Below are 26,645 nucleotides of genomic sequence, written 5' to 3'. Positions count from 1 at the left end.
TTAGACTGCGGCAGAGTGTTTGCCGTACGGAGATGCCATCACAAGGGGACGACCAACACGACGGCTCCGGGCCCCGGCCATGAACATTTATGAAACAAAACGGATGCGACTTGGACCCTTGGGTTTGATATTCAGGGGGTTTGGCTCGAAGCTTTTAATTGACTTACCACTCATTATATCAATAACTTCTTACAAGTTTCTATGATTCGAAATCATTGCAACGTTGATTGCTTGACTGACGCTCGGTTTACAATTGCATCAATTCAGGCTGTGAGCATCAGACTTGGCGGCTTGTTCAAGAACATTGCTAAAAGAACGTTGCAAAACATTCCCGCGCATCTCACACACATGTGCCGCCTGTGAGAATCGAACTCACGACCCCTTGTTTACGAGACAAGTGCTCTGCCCCTGAGCTAAGGCGGCGGGAATACCACCGATTTATCCGTAAAAAGTCCAGATCCAATGAGATCACTTCGGAATTCGGCCGATATGAAAGGACGAACCAAAGGTCAACGACACATGAAACAACTACACAAAGAACGGATGTGAGAGCCCCACACGTCACTAAATCCCAACAAAACAGCACACAAAACATTAACTCCTACCTCCCAGTGAGGCACACAGGAAACCTCCCCTCACTTTCACAAATCACAACTATCCACAAGACCCACCAAAGTCCCATCAGACGGGTCTCCTCGCCGCCGGCCTGATCAGCTGAGGTACCGCCAGGGGCGGCGGGGCGCTCACCGTCTCCTCAGCTACCGGTTCACCGCCGCTCGCGTCGCCCCATCCGCCGTGCGACCCTGGCCCGTCGCCGCTGTGTTCCGCCGCCTGTCCGTCCCGGTGGATCAGCTCGTCGAGCAGATTCGGGTGTGGAGATGACGATTGAGGAGCCTCAGAGGAAGGAACGGGAACACTGTGGGAATAGTGGTGGGGAGAAGGTTGGTTAGGAACGGAGCTGGAGAGTACCGGTAGTAGGATGGAGCTTTGTGAACACAAACTGGACATTGAGTGAATTTGGATATGGTCGTCAAACACTGCTAAAGCTCACCTGCACGCAACATGTCAACAAAAACTCGACTTTTGGTGACCTTGGAATCTGGATTACAACCTACCCAAAGCACAACTTCCCGCCGACAAAATATGCGATGGTCACGGAGCGTAAGTGACTTTAACCCAGTCACGTCAGACTCGTTGTCTGCACTCTGCAGTCTGCACCGCCGCACTGACCTGTCCGCTGGGTGTGGGTCCTCGGCCTCCATCCCTGACTGAGGCGGCGGGGGAGGAGTGTCTCCGTCCCCATCTCTGCCCGCCGCCAGCAGGGTCCTCAGCTGCTCCAGCTCAGGACACTGGAAATAATCAGAGTGAAGCGGTGAGTGTGACAAAGGTGTCATAAAGCACAGGGCGGGACATGAAGAAGGAACTATCAACTGAGCCCAGCACTGTATCGGCAAATTACAAGGCCCATCACCGAACATTTTATGAGGTAAATACAATGGTCAACAATTTAATCTATTGACACATATGCGTGCATAAATTACGTAAGAATGCTAATTGAGCTGGAAAATAACTTAGGCAAAACATGAACAACACGTTGAGGGCAGCTAAAAAAAACAAAAAAAAAACGAATAATTGTGTATTCAAGTGATTACAGCACCATGACTGTTAAAATACCTTCCGAAACGAGACCTTTCTGTAAAGAAGGCTCAAAGATAGAGAAGGTAGCGAACTGCCTGCAACGTCCAAACCCTTGTTCGCGTCGTCACAATCTCCCGTACCGTGGCTGTCAGTGTGGCGGCAGCTGCAGCGGCCGCTGGCGCCAGCTGCTGCAGCTGCAGACTCTGATGCTGCAGGAGCAGCTGCAGCCGGCGGTTCAGCTCAGCTGCCGAGCGGGACTCGGACTCCAGACGCTTCAGCCAGTCGGTGAGACCGGAAACCTCCCTGGAAGAGAGGGGATGAGAAAAAGAGGTTATTCAAAATTCAGCCATTTGGTATGACTTAGCCCCTAGGCAAGGGGGAGGGGGAGGCAGGCAGACAGGAGGTTAGCGAGGCAGAGTTGTGACTTGCGCGGTGCATAGTAGGGCAAAACATGACAGGGCAGAACAGCACGAGCCTGTGCAGGAAAGAACTCAGGACAGGGTAGGGAAAGGACCACACTGGGCAGCTGGACATGGCATGCCGTGAAAAGTTAGGAAAAGACGTGAATAAGACGGAAACAAGCATGATAGCGCTCCGGCCTGACTTATTCCATCGGCCCGGCACTAACCGGCCACCTCTCGAGCGGGTAGTCAGCTCAGGTGACGACCAATCGGCAGTCAGCAGCTATCCAGTGATACCAGCCTGTTTATAACTCAGGTCACGCTAAACTGGTTCAGCGTCGAGAGCTACGTTTCGATGACATTTCGATTTGAGGCCCGGAAATTAACCCATCAAAGTAATGTTTCAACGGCCGAGCGAAGTTGCACGCAAGGGCCACTCACTTATTGAGCTTGTTCTTGGCCTGGTTGTAGCGCACCATCTGATCGGAGGCGTTCTGGTGGAGGCGACACCTGGCCTTGACCTCCGTCTCCAGGTCACGGACCTGACGCGCCAGGCTGACCTTTTCCATCTGCCGGCAGAAAATATCAGCAACACTCAATGTCAAATGGGACGCTGGACACAGTGAGCTTACTGGAGAGTCGACAGGGTTTGTGGCCGACTGGGTAAAACCGCAAATATGTGACCACGGGTCACACTGCCAACTGCCGCCTGTGAGAATCGAACTCACGACCCCTTGTTTACGAGACAAGTGCTCTGCCCCTGAGCTAAGGCGGCTTGCGTGGAAGACAAAGAACGAAAAAATCGCGAGAAACGGTACTGAATCTAATGCTGCACCCACCGGTACAAAAAATATCAGGATACTTCATAAAAGCTTGTCATACAGCTCAGACAGATGCACATTGCACCTACCACCTGTGCCCCCCCCCCCCTCCCCTCGCCAGTCCCACTCCACTCACACACACCCTCCCCTCCCCACCGCCCCACGCAGGTTCATGGCCGTCCCCCCCCCCCCCCTGTCGTTAGTGACGACCCGTGTTTGTGACCGTCGCTAACGCACAGCCGGGTCGTTGAGCCAATCAATGGTGACCCCAGTGAGTGTCTCATTAACCGGCGTGTGCGTGGAGGGCCGGCCCAGTGCTTACAGTCCTGAGACCCGACTGGACTGAGGGGTGCAAGGCGAAAAAGAAGTTCGCTCTACGCTAAACGTAGACCACTGGGATTACCATGGGTGCTTTGAACTTTGAAGCGTAATCAAAATACGATTATGGAAACAGGAAACACCACCACGGATTGCCATGGATAAGCAGATCACTCATCTTTCCACTCACACGGCCCAGCGAGAATTTGAATCGGCGAAGGTTTGGATTTCTGTCAATTTGGCATCGAATCCTCTGAGTCCCATAAGGGACAGGAAACCTTTGCCTGTTAGGTATTACATTCATTCTAGATGCTTGCGATTGTACTAGATTTCTTGCAGACGATGAGGAACGCGATTAGAATACAACCCGTGACATGGCCGACATTCAACATACTTCATTGCATCCCCGACGAAGGCGAGCAATAGTGAAGCCGAGATGTGAAACTATTTTAATTTGCTGTGGCACGCTAATTAGCTAAACCAACCAGGATAGAGCATCCTTATCAACTGCTTTGGCTGAGCCAACTTGAAATGAGGGGAGGCATGCTGTAAGGGTTGAGCTGGGAGGAAGAACGAATACAGTGTAAAACAACAGACGGTGAGAAAGGAAGCGTGAACGGCCAAACGGCTCTCTGTCACAATATGATTGAATGCATGTTTGTAGTAAGGGTTCCAAACTGAAATAACGACAAGCTACCTACATGCAAACACTGTCACAGCTTTGCAAAGGTCAAAGGTCAACCGACACGAGTCATAAAGAAAGACCGAATGACCCAATTACACCTTATGGCGCATTAAAAATGGAGGAAGACGGTAGTGTCACAAATTGAATATCAAACCGTGACGGGACCTACCGTTGTCCGTTGCCAATAATCAATGCTGAATAGCATTAAATAAAAAGTTGTGGTAGCAATCAATCCTTTTCCTTTTAGGCTGTAGTTATGGATGCATGACCGTATGTAAAACACACGTACAATTGTACATCAATCTATACGTTCGTGTATAACTCGCCTCACGAACATTCCGCCTTGGCGTGGCCTCGAGTTGAATATATGTAGGACACGTGTACTCGATTCGTGAAGGCTGATCGGTAGGGAGTGTGGCGCACTGTCAGCCAAGTTACTATGTGTTCTGATCCCAGGAAAGGGCCGCTCGACATGCCTCGAAGACGACAGAATCGGACGCTCAAGAATGGCTACCATCAGATTAGGTCCCGCTTCCCTACCACCGAGACCGACGCTCCAAAGCTCACACCACTTTAAATGAGAAGTCGGATAACGACTGGGAATTGGGATGGTGTTATATGCGATAACGACGAGGACGATCCGACTCAAATTTAGTATTTACACTAAGACGATTTATAGAATAGCAGCATCCTGACATGCCACCCCATTCACTATTATTTGATAAATCCTACCCACAATGTACAAACACCCACATAATCAACATCATAACTACCCTCGCCCGGCATGCAGCCCGCCCTGACTGGCCGTTTGACCTACGACTAAGTAAGACCTCGTAAACCGTCCCAACCAGCCCCGAGGCTTCTCGTCCTGACCTGGAGCGTCTTCAGCTGTGCGCGCAGCGCGGTCAGCTCCTCGGTGGCCAGCTGAAGGTCCATGTGTCCCCGCTGGTGCTGCTGCCGGGCCGTGCAGAGCGCCGTCTCGTAGCGGCGCCTTTCGGCCAGCGCGGCCTCCTCCAGTCGGGAGATGGCCGCGCGGTGCTCCGCCTGACCGACGGGAGGGATGACAGGCGTGAGATGGAGGGACTAGTGATGTCAATTACGGAAAATCTGAATACCGATACCAAACCAAATACCAACCAAAACCACGGGAAAATACCGAAACCAAATTAACTTGGGAAAATGAGGGAAATACCAACTTTTTACCGATATCTTAGCCTGTTATACATTAGTGAGGATTTATGATACCAACAAAATACCAAACACATTACGATTGAAATACCAAATACCAAGTTGGTATCGGTTTGGTATCGGTATACCAAAAAGTTGGTATCCAATTGACATCGCTAGGAGAAACACTGGTGATAGGGATAAGAGTGGTAATGGAAACGGTACTGGATGCTGATGTTGGTTGCTGGATTCCTCAGAGTCTCCGATCCGCACCCTAGCTGAGCTCGAGCCGGACTGCATTCAGAATCCGCACACCGTGGCGTCACACATACCACCCCGGGCGTGGTGAGGGTCAAGTTCAGGTCATGTGGGCCCCAATAACGGAACGCAGCTTTCGAGCGGTTACACTTAGAAACACTACAGCTTATATGAGAGACGGGTCTGCTCAAAGCCCAGTCCGCTATTTCACTATTCAGTCCAACCGAAATGAAGGGGCTATAATCCGGAAAGCCAGTCACTTGTTCAACTTTCGCCGAATAATGTAGTAAAGAAAAATGAATGTCATCGATCATGGTATTCTCCGGATTCCTACATCAGAATATGCTGATAATAAATGCAGCAAGGGGTCCGTAGTTTTACTGGAAGCTGGTGATAAATTTATGACATCAAAAATTAAAATTAATTGAACAGACCGAAGCAGTTAATTATCCAACGTTGATGGAAGGGTAGTGGGACGTCCTTGGGACGTTTGACGTACTATTATGAGACATTTATCGAGCCGACCCCACACTAGAACACCTGCCAAGTACTGATGACGTCGACAGCACGTATCAAATCACACACACACACTGCTATGGCAACAAATGACGTCACGAGTGGATCAAAACACCTGCAAGGCGCCCACAAGTTTCGCGTTAGCTGGGTTAGCGTGATAAACAAGAGGTTTATGACTTAATCAGCAGGCTAAGGTATCATAAATTTATTATTTAGTTTCTTTGTAGTGTTTGCAAAAATAAATAAGAAGAGAGCATACCATGTTGCCGTATAGCGTATACAGAATGCATCACGAAATTGCAACGCAGGGCCTCGGCTAACATGTTAACTACTGGGGCAAATGCCCCAGTAGAGTCGAGGAATGCCCCAGTAGTGGTCAGGCTTTGCCCAGCCTCCACAAAATGAGAATATATCAATATTAACGTACATTCTTTCATTCGGGAGCGGTTGAAGACGTTTGTGGCAAGAAATCAGGGGCGGCGGAAAAGGCGTGCACGTGTGTGCAGCTGCACCCTCAATTTCCATCCAAAAACATAGGCGTGCATTGGCAAACATATCTTTTTGCACCCTATAATCCATCTTCATTCAAAACTCGAAAGAGCGTCAAAAATAATGACGAAATTACTTCAGCCACTTTTTTGGTCAGGTCAAAGTGAAGGTGAAGGTGATGGTGAAGGCCAAATTTCGCCGATTTTCAGGTCGAATATCGACAGTTTACAAGATGCCGACGAATAACTCGGGAACCAATTAGAGCTACAGCACCGCGGAAAACGCATTTGATAGCCATATTAGCATGCTTTCTGGTTATTTCTCTTAGATTTGACCTATCGTCAACGGTTTTGCCTGCAAGGGGCAAAAACTACCAAATTAGACGATTTTTTTCGTGAACAGTTTTTCTGCAATAACTTCTGAATCATGCCTTGCACGAGCTTTCTTTTACCGACATCGTGTTCCTCTCGTCAAGACGCATCAAATTAACTACAATCTGACTTTGAAGGTCACCTTGAAAATTCGACCTCAGGACAAGGTCATGATCTGACCGGAAATTGTCATGTTGCATGTCAGTCGATCTGCATCGTCGAGCCAAACACAACTAAGGCATTTTCATCGCTCTAGCATGCCTCTTTCAAAAGTTATTCGCGAAAAACTGTTAGATGCCATTCGTGAACTGAGATGACCTCAGGGGCATAAACAAGGGTCACTGTTGCTATTTTCATTTTTAGTGTGTCAAAGTCACGTACAGTGTTTTATAGTGTTTAGAATAACTTTTGTCCAAAAGAGGTGGTTTTGAATTTTCTCCCATTGACTTATAATAGAGGTCGCAAAATTGAGCTGACCTTAGGTCACCGATATGAAAATTCCGAGATATAAATTTTGTACATGCTGTTGCCCTTATCAATCGCTGAAAGTTTCAAAGCGATCGGTCACTCGGTGTAGCTACGGCATACATTGAAACATTTTATGAGGTGAAGTCACTTGAAGTTGAAGTGACCTGGTGACCTGATCTTGAATGACTTTGGTCTGAACTTTTTACAACACGTGTAGAATTGATGGATGATGGAGCGCCGCCGTTTTTGAGATATCCGCGAAAAACCGCAGGAAAAACCGCATGGGTGTTCAAACCCCCCCCCCCCCCAGCAGGGCGCCAACACACTTTGACGATTTGCCCCAGTAGTCGAAATTCCTTAGCCGAGGCCCTGTTGCAACGTACCGCAGATGACACATGCATTGAAATCTACTACCTGTCGTTATGTCGTGGTTGTCACGGGCAACACAGCGTTCACCGAAAAGATGCTTCCTTAGCCGCACGCAAGAACCGTATAAACTTGCTAAAAGTGACAAATGTTTAGAGCAGTGGATGCAGTGGCGATCGAGGAAATAAGTAGTGTGTTTTTGATTGATAGGCCTTAGTAATCCAACTTTAGCTCCTTCATTTTCAAAAACATGAAAATAACGAAACGTTCCATGCAGAGTTGTAGGTGTAGGTTCAAATTGACCCATTGACAGTCAAAACAAAACCATAAACGCGCGGCACTTGACCATCAATCCACGACACGATTATATGCTACGCACTTCACTCGCGCTGTGCCGTTTTATTCGGCGATCAATGTGTAGCGCTCGTCCGACAGGTGGTGTGTTGGCGTGGTGTGTTCGCTCTGTCTCTGTGGGCGGGGACTGCGATCCGCCCCGCCGGCGACCGGTCGTGTCGTCGTCAGCGGCTCAAATCGACTCCGACGACCGACTTTGGACAGGTGTTCGGCCTGAGCGGGGGAGGGGCACGGGAGGGGGACAGGTTAGGTCTGAGGGAGGTCGGGAGGGCTAAGGACGCTTATGTAAAGCTGGTGTGTCATAAACGAAGCTATAAATACGGACGAACGTGGTGGTGGTGGTGTGTCATAAACGAAGCTATAAATACGGACGAACGGTGTGTGACTGCGACCGTGTGTGCCGGCCCAGATGACCGCTAAACAAACTTACTACGGAATGGCACGGATACAGACCCAAGTTTGTACGCACCTTCAGGGCCTCCTTTTCCTCGTTTGCCGCCAGGATTTGTTCGGTCAGGAAAGTAATGCGTTTTTCCAGTTCAGCATTCTGCCCCTGCCAAAACAGACACAATGTGTTACGATGAGTTTGGGTGATGTTGACTTAGGCAGATTATCTTACAAACAAGTGACATACGTACCTATGTATGTCACTTGTTTAACCTATGCTTATAGGTTATTTACATATATCCACATTCGGTTACAAAGCGCAACTACACTGTGATGATTTCTGAATTCTGAATATTGCAAAAGCATAAAAATCAACAACCAAACATATCGTTGACATATAAGGTAACTTCGACAGCCCCAGTCGTTCAGAGCATGGCCATCTGACCATCTGACCTTGGTCATTAGGAGGTCCTCAGTGAACTGCTGGAACCGAGTCTGCACTCGGGTGAGGACGGAGCCTGGGGAGCCCGCAGGTCCTCCCGAGGACGCAGGACCCTCCTCCCCGTCCTCCGGCTCCTCGTGGTGGTGGTGCCCCTGGTGCTGGTGCTGCCGCTCCTGGTGCTTGTCAGACGGTTCATACAGGACATCCTGCTGTCCCGGCTCAGTTTCACAGTCCATTACTGGACGGTGGTATTGAAGGGACGCCGCAGAACTGGCTGAAGGAAGAGGAACACTGCTTAGCTGAGCTGACGGAACAGACAGAGCACACAGTGATAGGAATGTCGGGGAAATTATATATTACCGGACATACTACACTCTACAGAGCAGGGGTGGCAGGGGAGGGGTGGCTGAACGGATAGGCGTCCTTTACTGAATCAAGAGAGCTTTACCCGACCCAGCCCAACTCTACTACTGATCATTTGTACATAGCAAATAATGCGCTGTGCAGTGTGCAATGTGCATGTCTGCCTGACGACAGCGATAGCAGCGATGGCAATCAATCAGCTGCACGTGGCATGCGGAAACCAAGTCCACTGTGCCGTTCTGCAATAAGAAAAAAAAAACATTTGCTGTGCACCTGCAGATCTATTGTCCGGATCTACCATCAGCATATATTCACATCGTAGATGGCTAAACAACATACGAAAGGAAGAGGCCAGAAAGTAATGTCATTTTCCCAGAAAGCGATTTGCATGACTAGAGCAAGACACAGAAATTAACAGGAATAGTTAGGTTTGCAAGTGATTTACTTCCGGTAGATAACGCCCAGTTTCAAAGCCAGGGACTGGGGTCGCCGTCGTCAGATCCAAAGCAGACTAACCAGTGTTTTATGAGGGTTGCATCGCCGCAAATACAGTGTGGATTGTGGAGCAGGGAGCGGGGGGGGGGATCTGAAATTAAATGTAATTATTTGCAAGTATGTTTTAGTGTGGCTGTACCCTACAACCTGCGCTTACACAACCTTCAGGCGCTTGCTCAACTATCGCGCTTTCGCAGCGCTGCCAATGTCATACCCTGCTCCACGTTCTATGATTAAGTATGAATGTTTGAGAAATAATTACGACGGGTCTTCCGGAAGATCGCAAGTGCAATTGGCGCAACTTAAGATCGCCAAATTACCCTTCGCAGCTGTGAGCATAGGTAAATTTAATGTAACTCATGAACACTGAAGAGCTAACTCTATACAAACCCTGGTTATTTCTAAAATAATGCTAAATCGTATGCTATGCTCTATATGCATACTCAGCGCAATCCAAATGCTTCAACTAATTTCCCAACTCCCTTGATTTGAAAGGCCTTGCCAGCGCCAAGAGCTGATTCCGACAGGGACGTTCTCTCCCTCATCAGCTCATTACGGCCCTGACCGTCTGCCAGGGGCAGGGCGACGGTCAATATTTCAGGGTCGCCGGCCGGTGTCGCAGCGCCGTGGGGCGGCCATCGAACCGTTTCTGTTGACCGGTCACCATGGCGGCACGGGGCGGCCGGCTGCTGCGCGGTGGTCCGGCCCGGAACCACGCGCTGGGCCGCCGCAGCCGGCCGCCAGCCGCCGCGCCGAGACCGCGCCGCCCCGCACCGCCAGCATGTGAGTACCGTAGTGAGCTCGCACATGCGACAGCCGCTGTCGCATGTCGGCAGCCGTTGTTGTACATACTCGCTGTCGGACAGCGGGTATCACAGCGCGCCAGTGAAAGCATGTGAGTAACAGCGACAACATGTGAGCATTACGATGGGCCACGGTGGCAGCCAAGCACCGCACCAGGCCAAACTGACATCATACTATATTGCGAGTAGGAGTACATACATATACTGTGCATGGCTAGACTGGAGGTGTGTGACGCTACCCGTGGCTAACATCATGCGAGTGTCCCGCCGGGCCAGACAAACAGCATCAGGAAGAAAATCGCTGGCGCGGAAGGATGGATTTGTACCGAGAAGGGCAGGACAGATTAACTTAGGCGAGCCGGCAAACGGAGATTCTGTTCTCGGCTGGTGTCAAGTTTAGATAAAGGATATATTCATGGTTGTTATGGAGAACTATGATACAATCTATGGATATTGGGAAACTTGTGCCTCAGCATAACGAAAAAAAAGTGAAGCAAGGCAAGTTATGGAGCTGTATTGCCGAGTTTTGCATTCTATACTCGTGAGCATTAATCAAAAGATTTACTTCTCAAATAAATAAAATTATGCAGGAAGTGTACAGCAATGAGCAACTGTGGAGATTGAGTTAGAATAGCAGGACATTCGAGTATGCAGACGGCCAGTGTTTCACAACAGGTCAACGGCTACACGTCACATGGCGTGTGCTTGCGAATTCCCACTAGCCTGTTCTACTACTACAACATAAATCACGGTTCAACAGCTGCGCCTGAGGCGAGGCGGCAACGTACGACCCACGTCGGCTCATAGACACAGCCTAGGGCGATTCGATCCCTACGACTCGGAGTGGCCCAGTCACAACGGCTGGGAACGGTGGGCCTTGGGTGTAAAGGATGGAAAAAGACGAGCTCATGAGATGCAATTGAATTTAATTGATTGGAATTGTCGAAACAAAGCCCAGTGGAATACAAATGACAGCAAGCACGCCACACGGAGCTGTGTTGTACCAAGATACCTATAAGAAACATTTAAGTGTCATACTACCACACAGATCTGAGGCGTGCAACCCGTAAGAGCGCTGAATAGTGAATATGTATCGTGTAGTGTAATAATGCCTATAAGCAGGGGCGTCGCCACGGATTTTTGACTGGGGGGGACGGATTGGCTGACTAAAAACCCAAAAGTTAGTTAGTTTACCGTACAATTTCGGGCCTATGCACTACTTGTAACGCATACACAATACACATGTTCTCATGTTCTCGCGTGGAGGCGTTATTAGTCACACTCTTTTCTACCTGTGCATGAATTGGCGGCGCGAAGCGCCGCGAAATTTGGCAAAAACTCTTGGCATAACACTCCCAAAACGTATAAATTTTGCATCCCGCGTAATAAGTTTGATACCAGGACAGTTAGGGTCTGGTCACCAAGTCCAGCAGCCCTGCCTCTAAAAAATCGTGTGGTCCTCTGTAAACCGCTGTTAACCATAGGTACAGCTTTTTTCCAACTTCTGTGCAGTGGAGCTGCAGGACTGCGGTGTCGGAGTCGACTTCGGTCGTAGTCGACGGTTTTGGTCGGATACGGAGTTGGAGTCACCAAAATCGTATAACAGACCTCAACTCTGAAGTCAGAGTCAACGTCATCCCCGAGGATGGGTCGAATAAGAGCTGGAGATTCTGTTGGCTGTGGTGATTGTAGGGGTCATGGTAAGACCAATGTAGGGGCATACTGAGCATTACGTCCTCCTGGGCTCTCTCAGACCAGGACGAGGTCCTCTCACCCTCAAGCATCAAACGTTCAAAGGCCATGGTGAGACCTTCTGCTGTCGGATGGCCTCGAACGGGAAGAGGGCCGTTTGAGAGTGAGCTGAAGGTCTTGACTATTACGAATATCCTATGTAAAATGTGTGGTCTCTGCAAGCTGTTGTCCTACTGCACTCTGAGACTTTGGGACTGATCTTCAGCCCTTGTTGGATATGGTCGCCCCTACAACTGGAGCTTTGGCTCCCTATCGAGGACCTGGGAAGTGGGACGGACAGTCCAGAGCTGCACCTCGTAGGCAATGTTATCTTTTAACGTGCCAAGAAACGTTCAAAGAGACAAAAGCATCACATCACATGTTTTTTTCACTCCGATGCGGGCCGAAGGATGCCGTGGTCGGAGATGGAGTGGGGACTCCGAGCGTTTTTTTTTTTTTAAGCCGGAGTCGGAGTTACCAAAATCATCTACTCCGCAGCCCTGTAAGCAAGGGTACAGTGTCAGCAATTCGCAGATTCAATTTGTTTACGAGTAGGTATCCGCAATTTCATCCCAAAACGACAATACACCAATGTCGTAGGTCACTTTTTAAATCATTCATGGGGATATTTTTGCGGGGGACGTCCCCCCCGGATTCCTCGACTGGGGGGGACGCGTCCCCCCCGTCCCCCCCGGTTTCGACGCCCATGCCTATAAGTTATCTGTTGATCTCGAGAGAGGTGATATCAATCACCTCAAACGATACGGGAAAGGGGCATCTCAAGATCGATTGCAAAAAAAAAACTTACGAACCGGATTTCGCTTCCTGTCCTAATGTATGCAATGCCTTGTAATTCAAGGCAAACTTTTCCCCATGAAAGTTGTTTTGGTTTTTCTTCTATTGGATGATCTGATCTCAGCATGATCTGTGCGTAGATCTCACTGCATGCGAACGCCTTGATGCGAACTGCACTGCACAGGTGACCACTGATCCAGATGATTCACTTATTAGGTATTTAGGCATAAGTAACACACTATTAACCCGCTCCGGGCGGGGGGGGGGGGTGTTTGTACACCACCCCTGCGGTTTTTCGCAGATCCGCTTTTGGCACACCTGTTCGCGCATGTTTTCCGCACATGTTGGGAAAATTCCAGACCCAAGTCGCCTTAGGTCAGGTCACCAGGTCACGCCAAGTGACCTCACCTCAGAAAAAAATAAGAATGCTCGTCATAGCTACACTGACTGATCGATTGCCTTACAACTTTCAGCGATTGGTAAGAGCAACATTATCTATAAAATGTATATCTCGGAATTTTTATATCGGTGACCTAAGGTCAGGTCAATTTTGCGGCCTCTCCATTATAAATCAATCGGAGAAAATTGAAAAGTCTGTTTTGCACGAACGCTATTCTAGACACTCTCAAACATCAAGATGTGGGTAAAATTGACACACTGAGCCGGAAAATGGCAACTGTGACCCCTCGTTATGTCCCCGGGGTCATCTCAGGTCACGAACAGAACCTAATAGTTTTTCGCTAATAACTTCTGATAGAGGCGTGCTAGAGCACTGAAAACGCCTTAGATGTGTTCGGCTCGACGTGGCGGATCGACTGATATGCAACATGACCTTTTCCGGTCAGGTCATGACCTTGACCTGAGGTCAAATTTTCAAGTTGACCTTTCAAGATCAAATTATAGTTCATTCGACGTGTCTCGACGAGAGGAAAACGATGCTGGCAAAAGTAATGCCATGGCTCTTTTGAGTCAAAAGTTATTGCCGAAAAAAACGTTTTTCGTAAAAACGGCTATTTTTGGAGTTTTGCACTCTGGAGGCTAAACCGTTGACCTGAGGTCAAATCTGAGATCAATACTCAGAAATGTCTGTAAAAGAAAGGGCTATCGAATGCGCTTTTCCGCGGCGCTGTAGCTGACCGAAGTGTTTTCGACCTTATTTTGGACGTTCTTTCGATTGCCGCTTACCGCGTGTCGCTACGTGGCCCAGGAGCCGAGTTAGAAGGGAGGGTGTTCAGACACACACCCCCGGTCCGACGCGGAATCTCGGAGCACCCGCCCGGCGCGAGTTAAAATTTTGACCTGCCACTTCATTGGATACATGAAAACACATCATTTTAATATCTAAAAATGAAATTTGGATTTGGACCAGAACATGTAAATAACTACGATCCCGGCGACCACGATCTCCCGGATCAATATTAATGGAATTAGGTATACGACTCATTAGATGGGCCATTTGATCAGATACATGCAAAATGCACACCTATGTTTAATGTTAATGATGTCGGCAACTACTTGGAGAATTATCTCGATTATCTCACCGTACAAAACGTAGAATTGGGATGAATTTGCAACCGCCTAAGCCTTGATAGGTAGGTACTGACACAGGAGGGTATAGGCTTCAGCGGTCAGGAAAACAGCCCGCATACACAAATTCAGGCAGTACCACTAAGCATTTGATGTCTTCTACCCACGAAGATGCCTTCTAATAATTCAAATTCCAGTCAGAATCAATCAATTATCAATATCACAATGCGAGCCACCAAATCGAAGAATCAAAAGCCCAAAGGCCAAAGCCTCCAAATTCAAGGACATGTGGTGAAAGCATGAAAGTAGGGAGTCCGATAAACAAAGTTTCTGTTTCAGACAAGTTTATCAAGAAGTTTAAAATATTACTCTTTCCTAGTTAGCAGTTCATATCGCACACACTAGATGGCACTTCAATGTTTTACCTTTCTGTTCATAGATGGCAATAGTAGTAAGCGCCTGAAACATATACTGCACCGCAGGGCTTCAAAGCTTGCGGTGCAGTATTTATCCATCGTTTATGCTTCAAACTGGCTTTGCTTCAATTTTGTCTTGTCACAAATGTGTACCGATGTTGACAGTTGAATCATAGATCATGGATCAGTGAAACATGGATGGAGACTGAACGATCCGAGGAACTTTAAAACCGGGCTATATTTCGGATTTATGTCTCCCCAGCAGCATCCATTACCATTTTACTGGATGCGGTAATTCTTGATAAATCCATAATTGCGCAGGAAAGGCATTTAATAGTAAAACTGCCGTAAATGTACACATATGTCGCAGAGCACCACAGGCTTGGCATCAAAGCTTTGCTGCTGCATAGAGGACAAGTTATGAACAGACTTAGGAAATAAGTCAACTTTATGGAAAATAACGTGCCAGTGTGTCAGTTCCAATGCAAACAGTAATATGATGCATTGTGTAACGCATTAAGGTGAAGGAAGCGCAATAAATTTCGTGATTGCACTTTATCTATTAAAAATAGCATTATCCATGGTATAGGTGGAAGTGTAAGTGAATCGATGACAAAATGTTTCCCTTACAACGATCTCCATCTCATTTCAGGCTTCCATGACGTTTCCTAACACATGAGAATGGGATGTAGACAGTCGAAAGATGGCAAGAGCATCTATGAAAAGGAGTCCTTAGGTAAGCATTTTGATGTGAGCTACCTATGTTAATTGTGTGTTAAGGTTTTACGCTCAAAAGCACATAACCATGTTATGCTCATTGGAAAGTATTTTTTGACTCTCGATAGTTACTATCGAATGATCTAATGAGATGTTATGTACGTAGTACCATGATGGATTCCTACACTTCATATCGATACGCTGTTAATAATTAACCCGCGCCGTGCTGGGGGGGGCGTTTTTACGCCCCCCCCTCAGGTTTTTCGCGAATATCTCAAAAACGGCGGCGCGCAGCGCCGCCGTTTTTGGTACACGTGTTCCTACATCATTTCCGCACATGTTGTGAAAATTTCAGACCTAGGCCGTTCAAGGTCAGGTCACCAGGTCACGTCAAGTGACCTTACCTCAGAAAAAGTTCAAAGGCTCGCTATAGCTACACCGACTGAACGATCACTTTGAAACTTTCAGCGATTGATATGAGTAACAGTATGTATAAAATGTATATCTCGGATTTTTGATATCTGTGACCTAAGGTCAGGTCAATTTTGCGACCTCTCCATTATAAGTCAATGGGAGAAAATTGAAATGCGCCTCTTTTGGACGAATATCGTTCAAAACGCTCTCAAACATCGGTTCATAGGTAAACATGACACACTGAATAGGAAAAATGCACCTGTGACCCCTATGTGTGCCCCTGAGGTCATCTCAGGTCATGAACGGTCGCCAGCAGTTTTTTGGCTATAACTTTTGATAGAGACGTGCTAGAGCGGTGAAAACACGTCAGATGTGTTCAGCTCGACGATACGGATCGACTGATATGCAACATGACCCTTTTCGGTCAGGTCATGACCTTGACCTGAGGTCAAATTTTCAAAATGACCTTTCAAGGTCAACAAATAGTTCATTCGACGCGTCTCGACGAGAGGAACACGATGCTGGCAAAAGTAATGTCATGGCGCTTATGAGTCAAAAGTTATTGACGAAAAAACGTTTTTCGTAAAAACGGCTATTTTTGGAGTTTTTGCCCTCTGGAGGCTAAACCGTTGACCTGAGGTCAAATCTGAGAACATTACTCAGAAAGGTCTGTAAAAGGGCTATCGAATGCGCTTTTCCGCGGCGCTGTAGCTCTATCGGTTCCCGAGATAGCCGTTGGCAGTTTCCAAAATGTTGAAATAGTCAACATTTTACCTTTGGTGACCTCTGGTGACCTGACCTTTGACCTGACCCAAAAAATGACCGAAGTGTTTTCGTCCTTTTTTTGACGCTCTTTCGATTGCCGCTTACCGCGTGTCGCTACGTGGCCCAGGAGCCGAGTTAGACGGGGGGGCGTGAAAACGCCCCCCCCCCCAGCACTCGGCGGAAAGTTCAGGCCACCAGCACGGCGCGGGTTAATATTTTCGGGCCTATTTAAGGACTCGTTATCTGACGCGCTGTGTTAAATTCTAAGTTGATGGCATTTTGCGGCTCACTGCCTTCTTCATATATCAATGTTGAACTCGGCATTAACTAAGATAACCACTCAAATAAAACTAAAACATTTGCAATGCTTGATAATGCTTCAGTTAGTTTCGCTTTGCATCTCCAGTTATTGATGCTTTGCATCACCTGACACACGCTTTATTTCATATGTGCCAACCAGAGGCAGGTAAGATGTGCTTTTCCGCTGTGCTATAGAGCGTTGTGCCTCGCGAATTTTCCAGTAGGCATCGTGTGTACATATTGTGAAAGCACCGATTTTAGCATGTTTGTGTGACTCACTCGTTGGTGAGTTACGCTTTTGATAACCGGCTTTGAATTTGTGCGGCCTCTGAAGAAGGTGAGTAGAATATCCCAGCAAAGTTTGATTTTTTTTCATTGAGATAACGTTTAACTTTGCTTTGTACCTATTCTGCTGGTGAAACTATTAAAGCTTAGGCATATAGGAAAATGAAACATTTAGCAGGATTACAATCAAAATATTTATCAATTGCATGCATGTATCATATAATGCATTGCACTGTGAAGTTATGCATTTTATGCAGCGATTTTCCCAAAAACCGTTTTGTGACATAATTTCTTCTTGTGTGTGAGAATATTGGCTATGTTGCAATACTCTAACAGGCTTACAAAAGTAGATGTTTACTTTATATCTGAGCTGTTTTGGGTATTTACGAGAGATTTGTGAACTTTGTATTGTCTCAGCGTCAAATACTGTCGTCAATTGGCTGTCAATTGTCCGTCTAATGTCTCTTTCAACTGTTGCTATCGACCCGGTCTACTGCGTTACGGAGGTATTATAGTCAATCTGTCAGCCCGCCAATCCCTTCGCGGCAAACCAATCCTAGGTCAATCTGAACTGAGCCAACAATACCCGGTTTGTGCAAACTAACGTGTTCTTTCTGACATGCCGCCAATCAATACGAGTATATCCTTCGCTTTCATTTACTGGCAATGCACATGAGCACATACTCTACAAGAACGAACAATGCTCCCATTCTGAACGAATAATTACTTAAGTTGTCCAGTCCCAACAATCTAACCAAATATATTACATAACTAATCTTGCGTGGCTAATCCTGTAAACAGCACACAATAAGCACAGCTATCCCCACCCTACCGTAACCATCGTACCCGGTCCAAACTAACGCCTTCTATCTGCCGCGATTCGTTCCTGTGTCTGGCCTCAGCCGAACATGAGGGAGCCATCAATTGCATGGGCCTGTCGGAGGATGGCTCCCTGCTGGTCACCGGCTCCGACGACTGGACAGCCCGCATGTGGAGCACCCAGACCGACGACACAGAGTGTCTCGGAGTGCTCGAGTGAGTGCCCGGCGGTGGGGCTGGGGGTTGGGGGGGGGGGGTATTTCGGCGTGCGCGGAGGAATGAGAGTCTGGTGGAGAGGGTAGTATCTCGGCATGACTGAGTGTCTGGTTATGGGGAGAGAGTGTGGTGGGCGGCGGCTTTGGTGTGCCTGACTAGTGACTAGGAAGAAAGTGTTCGGTGTGAGTGTGCTGGGGATGGAGTGTGTGCTTTACAAGGAGGAGTGGGCAGTGAAATAAGACTTCCAGTAGGGGTTACAAGCGGGCAAGTGAGTAATAAGCTGCATGTGTTTGACGACGATATAGTGAAATAATTGGATGGCGGAGTAATGAAAGGATTAGCTGCAGAAAATAATGCCAGATATACTACAAAAGGTGGCACGATGCTTTCAGCGATAACATACTATTTCCTAAGACAAATTATGTGTAAAGCTTCATGCTGCGCAGTACGCGGGCTTTACCTTTCGGCTTCAATAGCCAATAGCCGATTCAATAGCCAGACACTAGACAGTGGTGATACAACTAACAAAAATCACCGCGAGCAGCCAGCTTTCCATTCACTCTATTCGTCGGCGCAATCACGGTACCCGATATGCTTTCGTTCCGAGAAATATATACGCAAAAGCTGTGAGTAGCTCTTTCAAAGGACTATTGAGCCTCCATGTGTGGTGATTTTGTTTGTTTTGTTTGTTTTGTTGGGTTAGGCCCTTTCGGTCGACAAGACCATTGCAGAGCCGGAAGGATGATAGGAATTAGGGGGAGACATTGGTCTGGGCAGGCACCCTAGAGAGTCGCCGGGGCTGAGCCCGTCCATAGGACAAGCCGACCAGCCCCCCAAGCACTCTCTGCACCCGGCTACGGGGTACAGCTCCCTCGGGAGCAGCGGTGCCGCTCCAAGGGAGCAGCCCGCATGAGATAAAGTTGCCTGTCCAGCCCGGAAGGGGGTTGTGGCGTGGAGGAGAAGGATTTCAGTATCCTGAGGATAGAAGCACGGATAGGTGTGATGTGTGGTGAATCAGCCAATGGCTGTCAGACCACAGCAATAGGTGTTTGTGGCTTCAATGGGAACGTCTCCATATGAACCACATCGACCTTGCCCGCCACCGCGGCAGCCGAGTCCCGTGTTTTTACTACTGACTAGCCAATAGACATTGGGGTGCGCCACCGATCACGAGCGTGCATGACTGCCTGTCATAATGTTCACAACGACAAGCATTGTAAAAGCGATAAATGCAATCATATCGCAATGCAAACTGCAATAACGGGTTCCTGACTACACCTAGTTATTGTGCAGCGTCATATTCAGCATGCATTAGTTACAGACATGCATAAATGAAACATAAATAACCCGGCCGGGCCCGGGGGGTAATTCCAACCACCGCAGCCCGGGGGGGGGGCGTTTTTCGCCCCCCCCCTGTCTAACTCCGTAAATAAGGGAGCTACGGAAACAAAAGCGATACCAAACGAAAGGTCCTTACGAGACGATTCTAAAGCACCTAAATTTTTTGACCTCAGGTCAATCTTCAAGGTCAGAGGTCAAGGTCAAAGACAAAAACCAACACATGTGTAGTGATCTCAATGTAAGCGCTCTAGAGGACGACAGGATGCATAAAACCGGCAAAATTGGGTGTCAAAAGAAAGAAGAGAATCTGAGGATTCCAAAAATGTGCTCAAAATCAAAGGTCAAGGTCAAGATCATGCTCAAAATTGACCTCAAACTTTGCACTTTTTCGTACATCTTACGTGCTAACTTCCAAGATGTTTTGAAATGTTTTGAGGCTTATCAGGACCCTATTTGTTGTTCATCTTACGATACAAGGCTGCTCAAAGGTCAAGGTCACAGAAGAGTATCCTTACTAGAGGCTATTTCACTGATTCAAATTAGTAGTAATAAATAAGACAATTTGGCCGTCCGGAGGCTCTAAATGAAGGCTTAGAGGAATATAGATGCCAGATTCGTGATCAGCGGGTATGAATCCATCATAAGCGACCTTTCATGTGTCAAGGTCAACCAAAGGTCATTCGAGGTCACATATAAGGTCAACATAAAATTTGACCTTTTCCAAATAAAATATATATATTTCGACGCGGCTTGACAAGGCGAATGCGATGGTACCACTGCCGTAGCTCTAGGACCATTTTTGTCGAAGTTATTTGCGAAAAACTAAAACCACATTTCGGGGTCGTTGACCTGACCTCTGACCTCAGGTCACCAAAACTATTTTTATATTTTTCTCTAGGTCAAACGCTACACAACCGTGCTCGTAATTTGTCTTTATCTCTAAAACTCTATTTTTAGCAGCTATTTGAAGTTCGCGTCCGTGACGCCGAAGTTTGCCGTGCAGGGGTCTAGAAAAATCGACCCTGTGACGTCATCAAGAGGGTTAGGTCCAAATTTTTTACTTCAGAAGATGTCAAATTGATGGGAGAAAAGGTACTGAAAGTGTCGCCTTCCTATCCCTGAGCGTTCAGGAGCTATCGCAAATATTCGCCAGGGGGGGGGGGGCGAAAAACGCCCCCCCCCCGGGCCCGCGAGGGATAATGTTTGATGTGCAAGTGCGTTGAAAGAATTAACGTTTTTAGGTCAAGTTGTTTGAACAGCAAATTATCAACCAAAGTAAAAGAAAAGCACAGCACAATGTTTTACATTTTCTCCGTTTTGCCTTAACCCGCGCCCTGCTGGGGGGGGGTGTTTGAACACCCCCCCTTGTGGTTTTTCGCGAATATCTCAAAAACGGCGGCGCGGAGCGCCGCCGTTTTTGGTACACCTTATCGTACATCAATTCTACACATGTTGTGAAAATTTCAGACCAAGGTCATTCAAGGTCAGGTCACCAGGTCACTTGAAGTGACCTCACCTCATAAAAAGTTTCAATGTCTGTCATAGCTACACCGAGTGACCGATCGCTTTGAAACTTTCAGCGATTGCTAAGAGCAATAGCATGTACAAAATGTATATCTCAGAATTTTGATATCGATGACCTAAGGTCAGGTCAATTTTGCGACCTCCCCATTATAAGTCAATGGGAGAAAATTGAAATGCGCCTCTTTTGGACAAAAGACATTATAAACACTCCCAAACACCGAATTACAAGTGCTTTAGACACACTGAACATGAAAATGTTGTCCGTGACCCTTGTTTATGCCCTGAGGTCATCTTAGGTCACGAATGGCATCTAACAGTTTTTTGCAAATAACTTTTGATAGAGGCATGCTAGAGCGATGAAAACGCCTTAGATGTGTTCAGCTCGACGATACGGATCGACTGATATGCAACATGACCCTTTCCGGTCAGGTCATGACCTTGACCTGAGGTCAAATTTTCAAGTTGACCTTTCAAGGTCAACTTATAGTTCATTCGATGCGTCTTGACGAGAGGAACACAATGCCGGTAAAGGTAAGCTCGTACAAGGCTTGGGTCAAAAGTTATTGCAGAAAAACTGTTTCCGAAAAAATCGGCTATTTTTGCAATTTTTGCCCCCTGCAGGCAAAACCGTTGACGTTAGGTCAAATCTGAGAGAATTACTCAGAAAGGGCTTTAATAGGGCTATCGAATGCGCTTTTCCGCGGCGCTGTAGCTCTATTGGTTCTCGAGTTATGCGTTGGCTTCTTGGAAATTTTCGACATTCGACCTGGAAATCGGCGAAATTTTGCCTTCAATGACCTCTGGTGACCTGACCTTTGACCTGACCAAAAAATTGACCGAAGTGATTTCGTCATTATTTTTTACGCTCTTTCGAACGCCGCCTTCCGCGTATCGCTACGTGGCCCAGGAGCCGAGTTACAAGGGGGGGTGTTCAAACACCCCCCCCCCCCCCAGCAGGGCGTGGAAATCCAGGACCCCCAGCCGGGCGCGGGTTAAAAGAATCACTGAATCTAAGCAGCGTTTCTCTCCCTCACTCCCACCCTCTCTCTCTCTCTCTCTCTCTCTCTCTCTTTCTCTCTCTCTCTCTCTCTCTCTCTCTCTCTCTCTCTCTCTCTCTCTCTCTCTCTCTCTCTGTCCCTCTCTCTCTCTCTCCGCAGAGGTCACGAGAACTCGGTGACCTGTGTCGCGCTGTCCGATACGTTCGTCATCACAGGCTCGTCAGACACCACCATCCGAAAATGGGACATGACCAGATGCGAGTGCATCTTCATCTACGAAGGCAAGTGTGTTACCTAAGAGAAGGAAGCACATATGCTACAAATAGACAGCAGTCACTCGGTACCCTTGGCTGAGCAGTGAGCTTATCCGAGTGCGTTACCTTTAGTGTGGCTTTGTCACTGTCACCACAGCGGCCAGTGCTGCCTATCGCAGGCTCCTATGATTATTTCGATTTCTATCGCTGTCTGACCAGTGACCTTTGACCCACACAGGTCACACCGCGCGCATCAACCGACTGATCTGCACCGGGGAGTTCATCTTCTCCGCCTCCAGCGACAGAACATCGCGGGCCTGGATCTACGACACTGACGCCCTGAGTCAAATTAACGACGCCAAAGCTTGCATCAAGACGTTTAAGGTATGCACGTTAGCTCATAGTGCTGCTTCGGTGGAATAAGGAATAGTTAAGACGTTGAAAAAAATAGATTTTCTTCGCCTGGGACATCTTCAAATATAAATAAATGGTGTGGATATTATTGTCAAAAACAGAAACATCAATCGCGAAGCAAACTTTGGCCTACTTTAACCTTATATATCACCACCGACCGCGTTTCAGGGTCATCGGCACGGGATTCACGCGCTCATCTTCCTCTCTGGAGACGCGCACGGCAGCAGTGACACGGATGACGAGAGGGACGAGGAACTGGTGGCTGACGACACCGTCACCATTCATCCTGGCGACCGGCTCATCACAGGCTCCATGGATACCACAGCCAAATCGTGGAACGTCGACACCGGGCAACTGATCCACGTACGGGTAGCACAGAGCGCTGGGATATTGACAGAGCGACCTAGCGGGAAGCCATTCATTGTGTTCAATAGCACTGTAACTTGTACGAGTAACCACTGTACCTAATAGGGTTTGTTAAACGTTGTTAAACCCCACGCGCCCGTCTTTATGCAATTCGCAGACATTCAGAGGTCACAAGGGACCTATCGTCTGCATGACGACTGATGAAGATGCAGAGACCCTCTTTACGGCCGGCGAGGACCACGCTATCAAAATCTGGGATATCTCCAATGGGATGCTGATCCGGGTAAGAAAATAATGCGCCAGCCACTTGTGTAAGACTTGTATCGGGCATATCTTAGAGGCTATTCATCTGTGAGGTAGAAAGATATCTAGAATTGAAGAGGAAACGAAGCCTCAATTATGCCACTTGATATCGATTCGCGCAAAGCCGATCCAAAGAGTTAGAGAGTATGATATAAAAGCTGAATCGAACCATTCGCTTAACTTTCACATCCTATCTTACGCTGGATTCGTTGCAAGCTATGGAAACACAAGACAGCTATTTGATCCGTTTATAGGCAACACAAGAGTGCTAAGTCGTTGAACGATGCATTTACATTCGTTTGCTTGGGCCAGCCCTTGGCCATAACGGCTGTAGTAACGTTTAACTTACACGATTTTGCCCTGAATCCCGAACCACATAAATGAAAGTTTACATCATTATCGGCTTTTCAGACTATGGACGGTCACGCGGATGCCATCCTCTGCATGCAAGTGGTGAAGAAGCTGCTGTACACGGGCTCCAAGGACAAGACGGCGCGCTGCTGGGTGACCGCCTTCGGCGAGAACACGCGCACCTATCAGAAGAGTCAGCACTCGGTCAGCTGCCTCAAGGTCGCCAACGGCGTCGGTAAGATATAACCGTGCAGGCCAACGCGGCTGAGCTGAGCTTGTCAAAGCTGAGTTCTAAAACAGTAGCAGTCCGAATAAAAATGATCATTTTATCAAAATAATCCGGCAGCTTAGGTTGTTCCCGAGGCGTTCTTATGACACTTGGCATAGATAACATGAACTTATGACATATATTTGTGTTATCTATGCATTTGATAATTGTTTGTATTATATGTATGGTCTTTGGCAGTACTTTTTGGACCCCTAAAAGATCAAGATTTATGACGAAAGCGTTTATTAAATTAATTCCCTGTTAATTGAACCTCGTGCGGAAAAAGATCATGATTGTATTTTGTAAATTTCCGATGCACATTTTGCACTGTACGCATGGCAATGTGAAATTAAAACACCGTTTTGTCCACAGTGTTCACCGGCAGCGGCGACACGCACGCGCGGGCGTACGACGCCAAGTCGGGTGCCCTGAAGCGCACCTACACCGGCCATGGCTCGGCAATCAGCTGTCTGCAGTGGATCAACCACAAACTGTACACCGGCTCCAACGACGGTGTGCTCAAAGTCTGGGACGCCAGAGATATCGCGTGAGTGGGGCCACCGATATGTAGATGAAGGATGGGCGCCAGGCGAGTAGAAATATGGCCACCCAAACTTCATTGCTTCTTCTTCTTTGGCTGTTTTTTTTTTCGCCAAATGGTGACTGAAATGTGCATGGTCAATTAAAGCATTTAGTATAGTATGGGTGTTTAATCCTCATTCTAAAAACACTCCTCAAATTGAATTGCAAAAATTGTCTCATCTTAGGTCAAACTATATTAACTACTCATTTGTACAGACCTTAGAACGACCTTCCCCGTCCTCAGCGATAACCTTGCTCCCGTCCACATCGACGACTCTTCCCGTCCTACATAGCGACCTTTCTCTCAGCCTCTCATCCTCGTGATTTACTTTGCAATCGATCACGATGGCCTTCCTCTCCTTCCCAGCGATGATTTTACCCCATCTTTGTGGTAGTTCTCCCCCGTCCTCACGAGTCACGAATGACCTTTTTCTCATCCCATTAGCTTGTCCGTCCTCACTAATGACCATCATCTCGTTCCCAGCGATGACCCAGTGGTGAACGAGTCAGACTCCGACTCTGAAGAAGACGAGGACATGAAGGAGCTCAACAAGGAGAACAAAGTGCGGCTCCGCGAGCTGGAGCGACGGCTGGAGAACGTCGGCACCACAGACGACGAGATCAAGCAGATGGAGGACACCATGGCCGGCATACAGGACTACGATTAAACCAAGAGGTCGACTGGCCGAAATACAATAGAAGCCGCCGGTTATTCTGGCTTGATGTTGTGGAAAACAATTCTGGAAAAATCGAGAGCTCCTGAAAGCGCTGGCGCAAGGAGTTGCGATAGCTTATTGAATTCAGAATGTTGTTTTTCGCAAAACGAGCTCGGTTGTTACGATAGGTGCAGCAGAGTTGGTTATTTTTTACCCCAAATGTGAGACGCTTCCGTCTAGGGGTCGGCGCCGCGGGCGGGGTTGGCCCTTCTCGGTCGTGGGGGTCCACCTGAGACGTCCAGCACGACCGAGAGGCGACGGCGGCCGGTGGGCGGAGACGCTCGTGGGCAGGCGCGCCGCCGGCCGCCCCCGCCCCCGCCCAGAGTCTCCATAGGACAGAGCCGCGCCGACATGCTGCCGGCAGCGACGCGGGCCGCGACGGCCGGCGCCGCCCGCGACTCTGAGCTGAGCACCCGACACCAACCGAGACGGCCCGCCGCCGGCCGCCGCGCCCGCCCGCTGCCCATCGACGCTAATACATGTGTGCTGGATGTCGTACTCGAGCGTTTTCTTTTTCACTCGGAAGTCAGAGAGAAGCGATGGAAGAAGCAGTGGTTGTGGAGCAGTGAGAGCAACCGTTGAACGACCGGGATCGTATGACACACCCTCGTTAGACATGAGACGGCCCATAAATCGGAGTGTCGAATAGACGTAGCATCGGGTGTCCAGCGGGCAGGGCATCACGCGATGCACATGCTCGTACGGTACAGGAACATATTACTGGCTAATGTCAACATACCTACAGTAGTGACTAGTTTAATAGCCACAAAACACAATCGAGTTTCATCCACATCTGATGAAACGTGTGTCGTTCGATATGCGAATCTACCTTATGACCCTCGCCAGGCGAGGGCCTTACGGACGGCGAGGGGTTGGTTGTTTGGTACGACCCCCTCGCGATTGGCTCCTATGGCACTGAGGAAAGCCAAATTTAGAGGGTAGGTGGGTCCATAGGAGATCTCGCCCCTGTGAAAGTTTGGTGACTATAAGCAATATTTAGGGCTTTATTTTGGGGTTATGAGTGCAAAAATTTTGCTAAAACATGTCAAACGTTTTTCGCTTATAACTTTTTTACCTAGTAAAGATAGAGCAAAAATAAAAGCACCAGTGAACTCAGGACGTCCGTGTGCATCGAATGATATACTTTGTTACCAATTTAAGTGAATTCTGGAATTCAGTTGCCGCTAAGCTAGTCCAATTT

The 26,645-nt window shown here is 48.0% G+C and overlaps 2 protein-coding genes and 2 non-coding genes across 12 annotated transcripts; 1 reads left to right on the top strand and 3 right to left on the bottom strand.

Moving 5' to 3' along the window:
• Positions 1-351: 351 nt before the first annotated feature.
• Trnat-cgu lies at positions 352-423 on the bottom strand. The gene has a single exon. It is a non-coding gene; the product is annotated as a tRNA-Thr (tRNA).
• LOC122377811 (angiomotin-like) lies at positions 415-14,919 on the bottom strand. 7 transcript variants are annotated; one of them, XM_043358254.1, is made up of 9 exons: positions 14,632-14,664; positions 12,552-12,573; positions 8,693-8,955; positions 8,322-8,405; positions 4,737-4,907; positions 2,481-2,608; positions 1,779-1,941; positions 1,231-1,349; positions 415-916 (listed from the first exon to the last, which is right to left on the bottom strand). In XM_043358254.1, the coding sequence occupies exons 3-9, from the start codon at positions 8,915-8,917 to the stop codon at positions 682-684; spliced, it is 1,125 nt and encodes a 374-aa protein (XP_043214189.1). In that variant the 5' UTR covers positions 8,918-8,955; positions 12,552-12,573; positions 14,632-14,664; the 3' UTR covers positions 415-681. The 7 variants fall into 7 exon arrangements, with proteins under 7 accessions (XP_043214189.1, XP_043214184.1, XP_043214185.1 ...); XM_043358249.1 differs by lacking the exons at positions 12,552-12,573; positions 14,632-14,664 and adding an exon at positions 14,821-14,919; XM_043358250.1 differs by lacking the exon at positions 12,552-12,573 and having other exon boundaries at positions 14,410-14,707.
• Trnat-cgu lies at positions 2,743-2,814 on the bottom strand. Its single transcript has one exon. It is a non-coding gene; the product is annotated as a tRNA-Thr (tRNA).
• On the top strand, positions 10,278-25,942 carry LOC122377810 (WD repeat-containing protein 86-like). Of its 3 annotated transcripts, none has more exons than XM_043358245.1 (11): positions 10,278-10,322; positions 15,464-15,547; positions 17,342-17,344; positions 18,195-18,327; positions 22,350-22,471; positions 22,683-22,828; positions 23,027-23,221; positions 23,382-23,507; positions 23,939-24,113; positions 24,519-24,693; positions 25,213-25,924. In XM_043358245.1, exons 2-11 carry the CDS (start codon positions 15,487-15,489, stop codon positions 25,394-25,396), a joined length of 1,320 nt encoding a protein of 439 aa, XP_043214180.1. In that variant the 5' UTR covers positions 10,278-10,322; positions 15,464-15,486; the 3' UTR covers positions 25,397-25,924. The 3 variants fall into 3 exon arrangements, with proteins under 3 accessions (XP_043214180.1, XP_043214179.1, XP_043214181.1); XM_043358244.1 differs by lacking the exon at positions 17,342-17,344 and adding an exon at positions 17,168-17,173 and having other exon boundaries at positions 10,283-10,322; positions 25,213-25,942; XM_043358246.1 differs by lacking the exon at positions 17,342-17,344 and having other exon boundaries at positions 10,283-10,322.
• Positions 25,943-26,645: the final 703 nt, after the last annotated feature.

Source organism: Amphibalanus amphitrite, unplaced genomic scaffold, assembly GCF_019059575.1.
Source record: "Amphibalanus amphitrite isolate SeventyFive unplaced genomic scaffold, NRLGWU_Aamphi_draft 000051F_arrow, whole genome shotgun sequence".
Taxonomy (NCBI): domain Eukaryota; kingdom Metazoa; phylum Arthropoda; class Thecostraca; order Balanomorpha; family Balanidae; genus Amphibalanus; species Amphibalanus amphitrite.
The sequence above is the reverse complement of the archived record's forward strand: the minus strand, read 5'-3'. Positions and strand labels throughout refer to the sequence as shown.